The 13,083-nt window shown below is 36.9% G+C and overlaps 1 protein-coding gene across 1 annotated transcript; it reads right to left on the bottom strand.

Annotated features, from left to right (window-relative positions):
- Nucleotides 1–2,227: 2,227 nt before the first annotated feature.
- Nucleotides 2,228–12,280, bottom strand: LOC107810935 (RING finger and CHY zinc finger domain-containing protein 1-like). The gene is given in 15 exon segments (NM_001325868.1): nt 2,228–2,359; nt 2,452–2,523; nt 3,408–3,467; nt 3,582–3,816; nt 4,960–5,097; nt 5,169–5,387; nt 5,479–5,650; nt 5,822–5,949; nt 5,951–7,034; nt 7,141–7,309; nt 7,529–7,754; nt 7,882–8,237; nt 8,314–8,508; nt 9,715–9,924; nt 11,975–12,280. Coding segments are annotated over 15 exon segments (3,702 nt in total).
- Between the last annotated feature and the right edge of the window lie 803 nt (nt 12,281–13,083).

The following is a 13,083-nucleotide window of genomic DNA, read 5'->3' as shown; positions in this document are numbered from 1 at the left end:
TTCACAGTAGAGATACTGGAAGGACGGATAGAAGAAGGGTATACGATGACAGCCCACGTACGAGGGTGAGCAGAAGGGTACTTCTCTTCGAAATCTTTGGTAGTAATCAGGTTCTTTGGGACGATGGTACTCACCGTAGGGGGAGCATCATCATCAACTTTGCCTTTGTTCTTTGAAGAACTAGGTTTTCTTGAAAAATAGGCCAATGTTTATGAGATAGTGGTTTTTTTCTCTCAAAGAAGGAAGCTAAAGAAAGGTTAAAGTCGAAGGATGAGTTGAGTAAAGAAAGTCTTAGAAAATTTAGAGTATTATGAAGTTAAATGAAGGAAGTTGATGCGTATGAGTAAAAGTATAGGCGGCTAAACCCGTGGCCATAATTACCTCAATAATCGGCAAAAGGTATGCTAAATCGTGGGATGACGCGTGTTCGGGGCATTAAATGCAGAGAGACGTGCGTCTAATCAAATGTCAGAAACTTTTCAGAGGGGCTTAGTAAATTTTCCGTCAAAAAAAATATTTCTACCAACTTCCCGGTGACACAAGGTTATGCCACCGGAAAGCATGGGGACTATCTGTATGGGGTAAAATATGTTATATTAAATGATCGCATGAGAAAGTGACACGTGGAGTCGAAGATAGAGGATAGCTGAAACCGAAGGCAACGATCTCGTTTGTCACCGGAGAGAATGATACTCATAAAGATGAAATAAATGTCTGTCACCCGGTAGCATTTAATGAAGAATATTCTACAGCATTAAGTACACTACCCGTTACAAAAGAATATGGCATTCATGCCCGTCGCTACACATTCTTCAATGGCCCTCATAATTGGCATTAAAGAAGGGTCTGATCCTAAGACCTTGTCCCCTAGGTGCAGCTAAAAATAGTGAGTTCTATTATCATTGTAAGGGACACGAATTTTCTAGCAAACATACGCTATACTCTATTCAAAGCTTAATATAATTTTATCTTCTTGCTCTTTGATATTGTTGTTGTTGTGCTCGTAAGCCCTACGCTCCCGGAATTACTATTTCAGCTATTTCATCTCCATCTCAAAGCTAAGTATTGCATTTTTATCGAATTCCTCTATTATTTTAGGATCATATTAATTCGTTTTGTCTATAAACCGCGTATAAATTTAACTGTACCGTTTTACGGGTAAACAACCTGATTTTTGGTACAGCTTTATTTTTAAGAAAAAAACACAGAAATATTTATTCCTTTCCTTCTTTTTTTTTTCCAGATTCCTTTTCTTTATTACTAGCAAAAGATGAGATTTTCGGGTCAGTTTCTGATGTTGAACTTCAGAACTTAATAGCTGATTAGTTAATTGTATATTATTGAAAATATTGCTGCCTTAATAAGGAAGTTACGACTCTTCTACTTACGTCTAAGAGTGAAAATTAAATTGTACGCAAAAATTGTGATAGTATTTTTTTTCCAAAGATTAATGGAACACTGTTTATTAGACATGGTCATTTCGAATTCCCTATATCTCTTCCCCTTTTTTTGCATCTCTTTTTCTTGATTTCCAAACTATCACACCACACCCATTAGATGTCAAGCAAACCTAACTAAACCGTATCATATTTTATGAAAGTAATGTTCTTATTCATAGAATACCACTTGAATTTTTCCCAGATTTAGGCAAATCTACCTGTGTACTGATTTGGTCCAGAGTTATATGAATAACAAAATGCATAAAATAAGAAACCCTTTTACTTGTGGAATGAGTTTGTTCTATTTCTACAGGATCCAGAGAGTACTATAATATTCAAGTTCTGTCCACAGAACTCATGATCATAATAACTGGACTTAGAGAATGATACAACAGCGAAAGCAAATGATAACATTCGGTTCTGAATTGGCCCTCCTTGTCCTGTGCCAAATCATTCCATAAAGAATCTTGCTGCCTCTTTAAAGAGGGGAAAAAGAAAAAGAATAGGTACTTACAAGCCAAAAGCCTCAAATGTGGCTTCTATCTGTTTTTCTTCGTTTTATATCACAGTCCCTGGCTCTGTAGTATGCAGTAGGAATGCATTATGCATTACAGAATGGAAAAGGCCAGTAACACACTCCATGCTTGTAACGTGAATATGCAGAAACAGCATATCGTGTACAACAATGACAAAATTTTGGTGACAGTGAGTGCTCATATTTTACAAACCTATGTATTGATTTATAGAAGTACGTAATTCTCTGAGGGGAATCCAACAGGTCTTCAACATTAGCTGGAGCAATTAGGACTTGTTTCCACCTTTATAACTCTGGTATTGTAGGATCCGCAAGATGAACACTTGTGATATAGCCAATGAAATGGTGCAGTTCCCCTCTTACCACAGTCGTTACACAATATATCCTAGAGAAATTTCATATAAAAATCTTGAGTAAAAGTTTCAATAATTTAATACGCATAAAAGTTGTTAAGGAAATAAAACTGAGATTCCTTACTTGGCATCGGTTCCTAAACTCTTCCGGTAGCACCTCAGAAGCCATTAAAGCATCAAGCATCCCAAAATACACCTACAAGAGAAGACAGAAGTTGAGATCATTCTTCATCTGAGCACAAAATATAATAGAACGGAACCAAAAAAAAGGATACATAAAGATTGAAAGGTTTCGAAGTAAGAAATATATAGGGCTACATGCTATTAAAATCCACAAGAAATGAGTAGACAATGTGACTTCTTTATAGAATATGGTCAAAGACAACGTTCTTTTTCTTTCTTAATATGACTAAGATTTCATTAAATAAGACGATTTCATTAAATAAGACACCAGGTCAAAATAAAAGTACATCCACGAGTACGTTCATAAACAAGGTAAAGAGAGTAGCATAATAAGAGTATGATGTTACATGCTTCAGTTACAGGATTGATTTTTCAAAAAAATATATATACTTCTCTTTTTCTAACAAATAGATAAGACTCATCGCGGATCAGGCAAGGTTTATAACTGAGTACAATATGGCGGATTAATAGAAGAATTCACAAACAAAAAACCAAGCACTCCTGTTTATGTAAGAAAAAGTTAGCTTGACAAACACATGCACCTTCATCTGTCCCATTTTATAGGCTTGATGCAGTTTCTTTTTCTAGAAAGGAAATATTTAAATCAAATAAGTTTGATCACAAACACACCAAGTTAGTGTTGACTATACATAGAGATAATATAACTATACTCTAGCCCTCTGAAAAATTAAAGCAACTGTTAATGCAACCTGGAAGTTCATTCTTTACACCAGAAAAAGAAAATTAAACAGTATGTTATATTTTTATAGTCTGTTTCAAAACTTTAACGAATTATACACAATATTCTTGTGTCTACATATGATGCTATGAATTTACACAAACAACCATCACTATTCTGCAAAAACATTCATCTAATGAAGGATGAACATCGCTTACCGACATATCTCCCATAGACTTGCTGCAAATGGGACAGATGTAGTGTGTGCAAGCATATGCCTGAGGAAATAAAGAGATTGCTTTTAGTTCAAACTTGATTTCTAATAAACAACACAATATCCTTTCTGACAGCAAATGTATGAGCAAAACCCAGCAGAAAAGTGACGAACAGACCTGAAAGCATGCTGAATGCATAAAATGCCCGCAGGGCAGAGCCCTGACAGTTTCGCTTGACGTGAATAAAAAGTCGCAACATATTGGACAGTTGGTTTCGAGACCCTTCTCCCTGCATTTGTGGTCCACAAGTTTCATTCCCAGGCAACAATTGCAGGTCATGCAATGAAAGAAGTCAACACCTAGTCCTTGCCCCAGCCGGCATAAATTGCAGAACGGGCAATGATACACTGTCCTGAAGTAGGAAATAATAGAAATTAGAGAAAATCAAGATCAAAGCTCTATTAGAGATATGTATTTATCATCTTGCAACACGTAAAAGACTCCATCCTTGAACTTTAGGAAATATTGAATCAGGTATTGAAATGATTTTCATGTGAGTTTGTTCAAAATTGACAAAACAAACCTTTACAAATGCAGGGGCAGGGTGTGATGTTTTAGGAAATTGACTTAGCAAGAATTTGTGTAAGCAATTAGTTATGCATTACTGGCTTCAAGAAAAACTTCAAAAATAAATAGAAGGGCCATTATTTTGAACGGAAGACTGGAGAACACCTGTTGTAGCATTTAGAATCTAGTTCTAGAATCTCTACATTCAGGCATCAAAATCTAATGATTTTCAAATGTTGCCGGTGTTATCAAAGGTGAAAAGCAAAGAAAAGCACTAAAGATCTTTTGGGACTTTAAGTGCATAGCCCATCTAAGATATATGTTTGTGATGCGCAAAAAAGTAATTATAATCACAAATGATAATTATATGAACAAAAATTGGAGAAACAGTTGAATAAGTATTTGAAGTAAAAACAATTTCTGATTCAAATGTAACGATGTTGTTTAAGTTTCTGATTCAAATCCACTGACTAATTTTCTTTATACTAAGTTTCTAATTTCCTAATCCGGATCGCTAACATATTCATCCATAACAATTGCTTAACACTTGCCGTTTATGTTTATTGTCTAGTGCCGCTCGCTTCAAGACAAAGCACGTGGACGCTGAGGCACATTTGCCTTAGCTCCTTGGTGCTTGCACTGAAACACCACTTAGACGAGGCGATACTCCAACTTGTGCTGCAAATAGCTTCCAGGCTTAAGCATGCCTCTTAAAACATTGAGTGTAGGGAGAACTTTCACTCTTTTAAACCTAAATGAAGCAAGTAATATATTGCAGAAAAGGAAATATTGTAAGGAGACTATCATTCTTTTTAATTGTAATGATAAGCAGAATATCTTATTAATGATGTTTAACAACCAAGAAAAATAAGCAGAGCCTGGTCTAATCTTCCAATAGTGTAAATCCTATAACTCGGTGTTCATTATGCGATTCAACCTACTACATCAAGTCATCAACTACAAACAAGTAGGGTCACTGAAGTATCACCTTTCATCATCAAAAAATTTACAGCTGCTGCAGTAATATTTTGCCATTGAGAGGCCGTTACAGGATGGAGTCGTGCAAGAAGGTCCAACTGGTTGTATTTTCAGGCAGTTCATACACATCATTTCAGTTGTCGCCTTCCTGCAAATTACTAGAAAAATTAAACATGGAATGGAGTTTTATTAGAAACAAATACGAGGCCAACGATTTACCTATCCATAGAATGGTCACTGACTTTGTCATGACAGAATCTGCATGGAAATATTTTGCCACAGCAAGCAGCTCGGAGCTTGCAGTTTCTTTTATAATGTTCACATCCGAACACTTTCTTATCTGGATCACGAAATGAAGGTGAACATCCAATTTCATCTTGACCATTTGGAGTTTCAACAGATCTTGCTTCAGAGTCCTGCTGAGCAGCTATCCAGCGACTGAACAACAGATGCTCAATAGGTTACATGGAATAAATAACAAAGATAGCAATCACAAAGGTTTTAGATGATGGCTTCACTGAAAACAAACCTGGTCATAAGATTTTGAATAAGATATGCTTTTCTTCTCGGATCAAGTGAAGAATCTCGGGAGACCTTCCGTATCTCTGACTCTAGCTCATTTTGATTCATCCGAAATATGTCCTTCCATCCAGGTTTAAAAGTGGAATCACTATGTTCTAGAGATTCAGGAAACTCATACCCTGAAAAGACATAATTTTAGATGCTAAAAAGATTATTGAGAAAAAGTCATTCTAGATCTGCTAATTCAGTTCCAATAATAGCCTTGTCTAATGTAAATATCTTATGCAACATCTTAAGAGCGGAGAACGGACATGAATAAAACTAATAAGTAATAGAAGCATGGCAACAACCTCGTACACTGTTCTCTGAGCTTGATGTCTGGGAAGTTTCAGCTGGCGTTCCCTCCCACCATTCATTGAGCCATTCACTGAACATTGTGTTTTTGGTTGCTTGCTTCCATGTCTCCATCATCTTATTCTTGTTCCTCCTGAGTAAGAGCAGAAGTTACCCAGGGCAACATTGACTGAAGTACTTCTGCCCCAGTTGTTCCTATTATCCTACCAACTAGTTTGTCTTGTTCTTCAATGCTAAAATGACGGTCAAACAGCGGCCATAGCTCAACTTCCTCCCGTATAACATGTTGATCCAGGGTTACTTTTATTGATTTGCACATAGCTTGAACTTTAGTTGCTAGCTCATTGTATTTTCTTGAATATTCATTTAAGTCACAAGAACCAGAGTTTCTACAAGGACCTTTAAATGAATTCCCACCATTCAAAGTTTCCCGGAGCAGAGAAAGCTCAGCAAGTGCAGATGAAATGTCCTCGAATAGCTTTTCTTCCTGTTTGTGGTCCAAGGTGTAAGAATGGCTAACATTATGAAGCGTCTCTTTTGATTCCAAAGCTGGGAATACTATATCATCCTCTGCATTACTGTGAGCTTTATACAGTCCCCACAAGAGACGAAATCGACCACAAAATTTTCTCAGGAAAGTCTCATCGCAATCAGTGAGTTTTCCAGATTCAACGTCCAGAAATTCCAAATCCTTTCGAATAGCCTTGTGAAATTGAAAAATATTATCAATTGGCCGTGTTGCGTATCCACCATTAATCAAGCTGGTATCCCAGTTGAAAAGACAGGAGTTCAGAGAAGGAGCACTTGGGCTAAAAGTGCGCAATGATTTTGCTGCAGCTAGGGAATTTATTCCCAGTTTATTTACACTGACGCCTAATGCAGGAACACAACAAGACTGATTGCCAGTGGATCCTTTCCGAAATTCTAAACCTCCTGAAGGATCATGACGATAGCATTTCTCCTTTGACATTAAATTTGCACGCTTGGTTGGCCTTTCACCATTACTTTGCTCACTATGTGACATGCTACAATTGACATTTCTTGAAGAAGTGCAGATACCACAACATTTACCTAAGTTCTCTTTATTACCAGCTAAAACTTTAGCAGGACAGCAACCAATTGCACTTGAAGAAAAACAATTGTCCGCTGGACGACCTTTGCATGCCCAACCTGAGAAAAGTGTGACCAAAGCAGTGTCTGATGCTGGTGCTGCATTAGAAAACTGAATCAGATGGGGTAAACATGTCTACTTTCCATCATTGTCGACACTGAAACCAAATTCTAATTAAATCAAACAGTAGAAATTAGGCTTTACCTGCCATATGCATATTCTGAAGGAAAGACCTTGCTTCTTCCTCACTTAATGATCCTACCAACCAAGGTAAGACGCATTCGATGAGTCTAAGTGGCATAACACACAAGCTCTGGTAAAGGAGTTCCCGCTGCCGTTTGGGGCTAAAATGCTTTCGTGCAAGTGGAAGAACCTGGAATCACACAGAATCCAAATAATCAAGATCAATTACTATTAACTCTTGGCTTTTAAGTTGTCAACGGCAACAAGGACATCTGAGTATTTCAGATAGCAAGAAGACACCACGCTTGCTTTCATCACTTTAGAAACAATTATTTTATGTTACTTGGGGAGATATTTATAGACAGAGACCTTGAACTTGCAGAATCTTTGCAATTCTAAGATTACTCACCTGAGCCTCCTCATTACAGAAGTGTCTCTCCACTGTCTCCATTATATGATCAGCTTGTGAGCACAGTTTTGAATAGAATTCTACAGAAGTTGAGTTGGATCCAGCACTCTGAACGCTTTCTATCAAACATCTAAATTTATCAAACTCGTTTTCTTCTTCAGCATGCTCCTGGGCAAAAGATATTTCTGCATCTATTGCAGGAAATATAACTTTGTCCTCGGCAATGCTGCAGCCAAATTACGCAAACAGTATGAATGAACCAGATTCAAGCACACTAGCAGTTATCTTAATCCATCAAAATTAGTTCAAAGCCAAAACTTCAAACGGCTATGCATATTAATGATGTCACGTACCTATGGAAGATACAAACTTCAGCAATAAATTGAAGCCTCTGGTTGAAAGCGGATAAATCAGAAAAATCCCCAGACAACTTTATTTCCCTAGCTGCTTCTGTAATGTCATTCAATTCCTTTCTAATAGCCTTGTGCCAATGCAGTATCTCATCAACTGGACGATTTAAAGTGGATTCTTTAAGATTGAAATTTGAGGCTAGAAATTCACTTCTAGAAGATTCACAAGGACAAGGAGCATCCTCCGCCTGACTGATTAAGCCTCTAACAACAGAATCTGAAGTATGGTGCTTTGTACTCCCTTCGCAAGCCTTGCGTTTGTTTGTCAACTTTTTTCCATCCATCCAGGTAAACATAATCTTCATGAAAGGGGAATTTTATCAATTATGCTATACTTAACAAAGGTCTTTACCATCTATAAGCAAGCTAACTCACCTCTTGAAGAAGCTCCTCATCCGGAATTACTTTGTGTAAGAACTTATGCATATCTTTGCACTCATCGGCCGAAATAGAGGATGAAAGCCAAGGCAGAAATTCAGCCATCATATTCACGGGGATGCTGCACAGAAACTGCCATACCAATGATGCCTGCTCCTCGAATGAAAACTTCTCCATAAGCAACGGCAAGACCTGCAAAATGGCACAATAACAACAAATAGCAATATAAGTGACAATAAAATGAAGAAGAAAAACATAAACTATTAAGTGAACAATTTTAACCAATCAAATAAATAACAAAGGAAACAATCATCACAATAAAATACAAGGGTAAGTTACTAATCAAGAAAATAAAATAACAAGGATAAATTTCACACTAGAAAGTTTAACTTAACTAACTGAAATTCCGCCAAATCCCCACCCATCCCTCCTTCCTCTGTTAGGGGACTCGGCATATCACACCGTGAAAACAAGCATGGGAAGCAATACCTGTCGCACTCATGTGGAGAATATCGAAAGAAAAGAATGAAAGAGAGCTTTTTTTTGGTATAACCATCTGGTATTCGGTACCCACGACCCGATTAATCAAGATTCTCACCATGTAAGTCCATTAAAGGGGGAAGCTCTATCTACCGGGGGTTTCTCCATTCCCAGGGCTGAAATCTGAGATCTCTGGTTAAAAGTGGAGGGATACCATCTATCCGCCACACTCCTTGATGGTGAGTTTGAAAGAGTAGAAACCTCACTAGTAACAAAGAAAGGAGGCGCTTCTGATACTAAGATTGATGTTGCAACACAAGGGAGAAGGGAGAAAGGGCAAGGAAAGAAATAAAAAGGGGAGAAAAGAGAGAATAATAATGAGAAGAAGAGAGAGAAGAGAAAGAGATGAGGATCTGGAGAGAGGGATTGTGATACCAAATCAATTTATAATATTCTGAACAACTAGAACTTTAGAAACCACTAAAACTGTATGTCTAACTGAAAAAGCAAGACTAGATAATTTTATCTTCAATTTTATTTCTAACTACTATATAAACAAACATCTGCCGCCCAAGGCTTTGGTCTATAATGGTAAGATGCAGCACATGATATGCGGTTTAGGCACACTCCATAGGTTCGAACCCTACCGCCAAAAAGCCTAGTAATCAAGCGGAGAAGGGTAGAGGGACAGGCCCATTATTCACCGAGTTCGAACTGTGCGACATTGGCTCTTGCATTTCTCAGTTATTAAAAATATAATAATAAACATAAATCATATCAAGTGATAATGATATATGCATACGATCTACATCCCGAGGGCTTTCCCTTTCACGCCAACAAAATAATTAATTTCATAGAAAAACAAGGCATATCACACATCCCATCAAATAAGATAAAGGTAAAACTCTGCTAGGATACCTGTTCCTCTTCCTTAGACATGTGCTGGCTAATAGATGTTTGAAGAGCTCCTGTACAGGAAGCTAACTCTCTGCGGTAGCTTTCTTCACTTTGCATATCTGAGTCAAGTAACGCAAACAGATGATCAAAAAGCACGCCTTCTCCTTCATGCTCAAGGGAGTAAGTCCGTGCTACATTCTTCACACGTATATCAAGTGCTGGAAAAATAACCTGTCATTCACACAAAGATATGCTTATGATGTTTGAAGCGGTATATCAAGTTTGCTCTATTTTGTAATAAAGTAGCCCTTTTGCTCTGTAACTAATGAAATATTTATTTATCAAAAAAGGAGATGCCATACCATTGGAGGAAAAGAAAAAAGAAAAAAATTACATTCCTATGCTGGGGTGCAAAAGGGAAGGCACAAATCCCCTGAATTAATCCACAATGTAGTTTCAACATGCAAGAAAGTAATAGATCCCCTTAGGTGCACGATTTCCTTGAAGTTAATTTAAGGCGTAAAATGTGGGAATGTTTCTCTTTATCTCGTGGGGCGAAATGGAGAAACTTAGAGGATCTTAATGGGGTTTGAATCCAAAGAAAACATAGGGGGTCCAAACACCAAAAGAGATTCCACGATTAAAACCGAGAAACACTTTTTAACATCCATTACTGGAAAGTGTTCCCATAAAATAAACTGATCAAAGATAGTTAAAATAAAGTTGCTTGAGATTCAATTAGCTACCAGGACCAAAAATTCATAGTCCGCAAGTGAAGCAAAATGTGTTACCCCAAGAGGGCAAGAAGCACAATTGTGAACTGTACTGAAAAACAGTTCCTAAAATTGTTTGTTTCTCTCAATTTCACATATGGAATGTTGCCTCTCTTATAAAACATAATGCTGGAACCCTTTCTTTTGTAAATAAATAAAGAAAATTTCAACCCAAAAACATGAAGATATTGCTAGAACTACAAACAAATTCTAAAACCAGCACTCTTTGCACCACTTCTCCATACACCCCACTGATCAAAGAGGATTAGAAAGAATTCCCAACACAGAAAAGGAAATTTAAAGCCAAATTAAGATACTGCCAGCCGCATTAGTTAAGTTAACACAAATCCAATTTTTTGGTTACAATTTCTCAGACCATTTATTTATCTTTTTATAATTTACTAAGTCTCACTTTTAAAATAAACTAAAAAAATGAAATTAAGACGTTTAAACATCAGGAAATTTCACGCAAGAACTTCTCCAGTTCAAAAACAGACAAAAATCATAAACATTTCAAGAGCAGGAGAACTGAAAATTCAGATTTAAATTCGACTTTGCATATGTATGCTCACAGTCACTAGTAGCTTCAGAAATTCAAAATTGAGAATCAGTTGCCAGGAAGCAGACAGCTATATAACTGATTCAAGTTATAGTAACTCTGCAGAAAAATAATAATATAACCAGCAGGAGACCTGACAAACTACATTGTATATCCAACTAAAGAAGGCATGAAGCAAAAGCAGTTTTTAAAGATCTTCTTTTCATTTTCTACTTCACATTTGATATTTGTTTTCTAGTTCCCATAACAACCAATACTTGCACTAGCAGCAAATCAAGAAGCGAACCACCTTCTATATATCTCAGATAAGATCATGAAATAAATTGAACTCTTGAGCTACAAAAAACTCAAAACTTATCCATCTTCCCACCACCTCAGACGCACCAGACAAACCAAAGAGGAATCTTTTTAATGACGGTGGAGTCCGGAAGCAACTTGCGTGCAACTCGCCTATTCTACCGGGTACCTACTACCTCTCACCAGCACAAGCACACTAACCAAAGTGGATCAACTAAAATCCCGGTCCAGAAATGAACTCAAGCAGAACAATTTGCACTAAAACTGAACTAAAGATGCAAAAACACTCAGTCTCATCAGATTTTACCAACTACAACATAATTCAATCTTATTGTTATAAATTATATCCTATTTATTTGAATTTGTAAGTCACTAATCCTCTATTAACTCAGTAAAATATTGGAAATGTCACATATGCAACTAAAATTAATCCAGTTCACTAAACATAACCAGATACAAAAACCACACAGTGTTTCCAGAGCAGGAGAAACTCAAAACCAAAAATAAAATTTCAATTTTTTTTTTGTGAGTATATACTTGCTAAGCTGCTCAAAATTATTCACCAGAAGCTTCCTGCATATAAAATTTTGCAAAATTATTTAAAAAAATTCGAGTTGCAAAAACTGAGTATATAAAACTACTATAAACGAACCTCATCTTCAGCATTGCAGTGATGCTTATAAATCGACCTCAAAAAGTAACACCGTTCCATAAAAGGCTTAATTTCACTGTTCCGATTCGTCGCAAATGCCATCGCCGATCGATGCAACGCATCCAACTCCGTACGTATAGCTTTATGGAAGAACAGGAAAATCCGTATAGGCGATGTACCTTTAAGTCCCGTCGCCGGTCTATTATTTAACGGTCCTGATTGATCCACGTGTCCTACACTCGGCCCTGCCATTACCGCTACTCCTCCTCCGCCTTGTATTCCTCCCGTCGTTAATGGCGTCGCCATTTCGGTAACTCTTTATATTACCACAATTCTCGAACTTTTTTTTGTGATTTTCAGATTCAGATTTCACAATCTGCAAATTTGCTGTTTTCCATGTATTTTTGGCGTGACTGTTTTTGTATGTATGTATATAAATATAATGTGTGTATGTATAGGTTTCCACCAGGGGTTAAATCGGACGGATAAAGAGGTAGCAATATATAGTTGGCCACGTGGCAATGTGGGACACGTCAGCAGAATGATGTGTTGGATGAGTGGGGGTGGGGAAAAGGAAAGGCACGTGCGTGATTGAGGTTGGTATTTGGAAAATTAAGCTTACCACCAGAATAAGGATAGTGACAGGTTGAAAATATCAGTCAAAATAAATTTCCTTGAAATTATATTAGTTTATACACAAGTATTAATCAGTCAAAAAAAACGACCATGGAATTACATTAGTTTAAACGCAAGTATTAAATCAGTCAAAATAGCCAAAAATTTTATGTTTAATATTTAATATACACGTACAAAATATATATTTTATATATTTTGTAGTGAGTACCCTTCACTTTCAACCAATAGGTTGTGAGTTCGAGTAACCCAAGAGCAAGATGAGGAGTTCTTGGAGGGAGGAAGCCGAGGATCTATCGGAAACAACTTCTCTACCCCAGGGTAGGGGTAAGGTCTGCGTACACACTACCCTTCATAGACCCCACTAGTGAGATTATATTGGGTTGTTGTTGTTATTGTTGTTGTACAAAATACGTATATATTTTGATTTTTATATGTAGTGTAACTTTTTTATACTATAATTTTTCAAAACATTT

Source organism: Nicotiana tabacum, chromosome 24 (genome assembly GCF_000715075.1).
Source record: "Nicotiana tabacum cultivar K326 chromosome 24, ASM71507v2, whole genome shotgun sequence".
Classification (NCBI taxonomy): Eukaryota; Viridiplantae; Streptophyta; class Magnoliopsida; order Solanales; family Solanaceae; genus Nicotiana; species Nicotiana tabacum.
The sequence above is the reverse complement of the archived record's forward strand: the minus strand, read 5'-3'. Positions and strand labels throughout refer to the sequence as shown.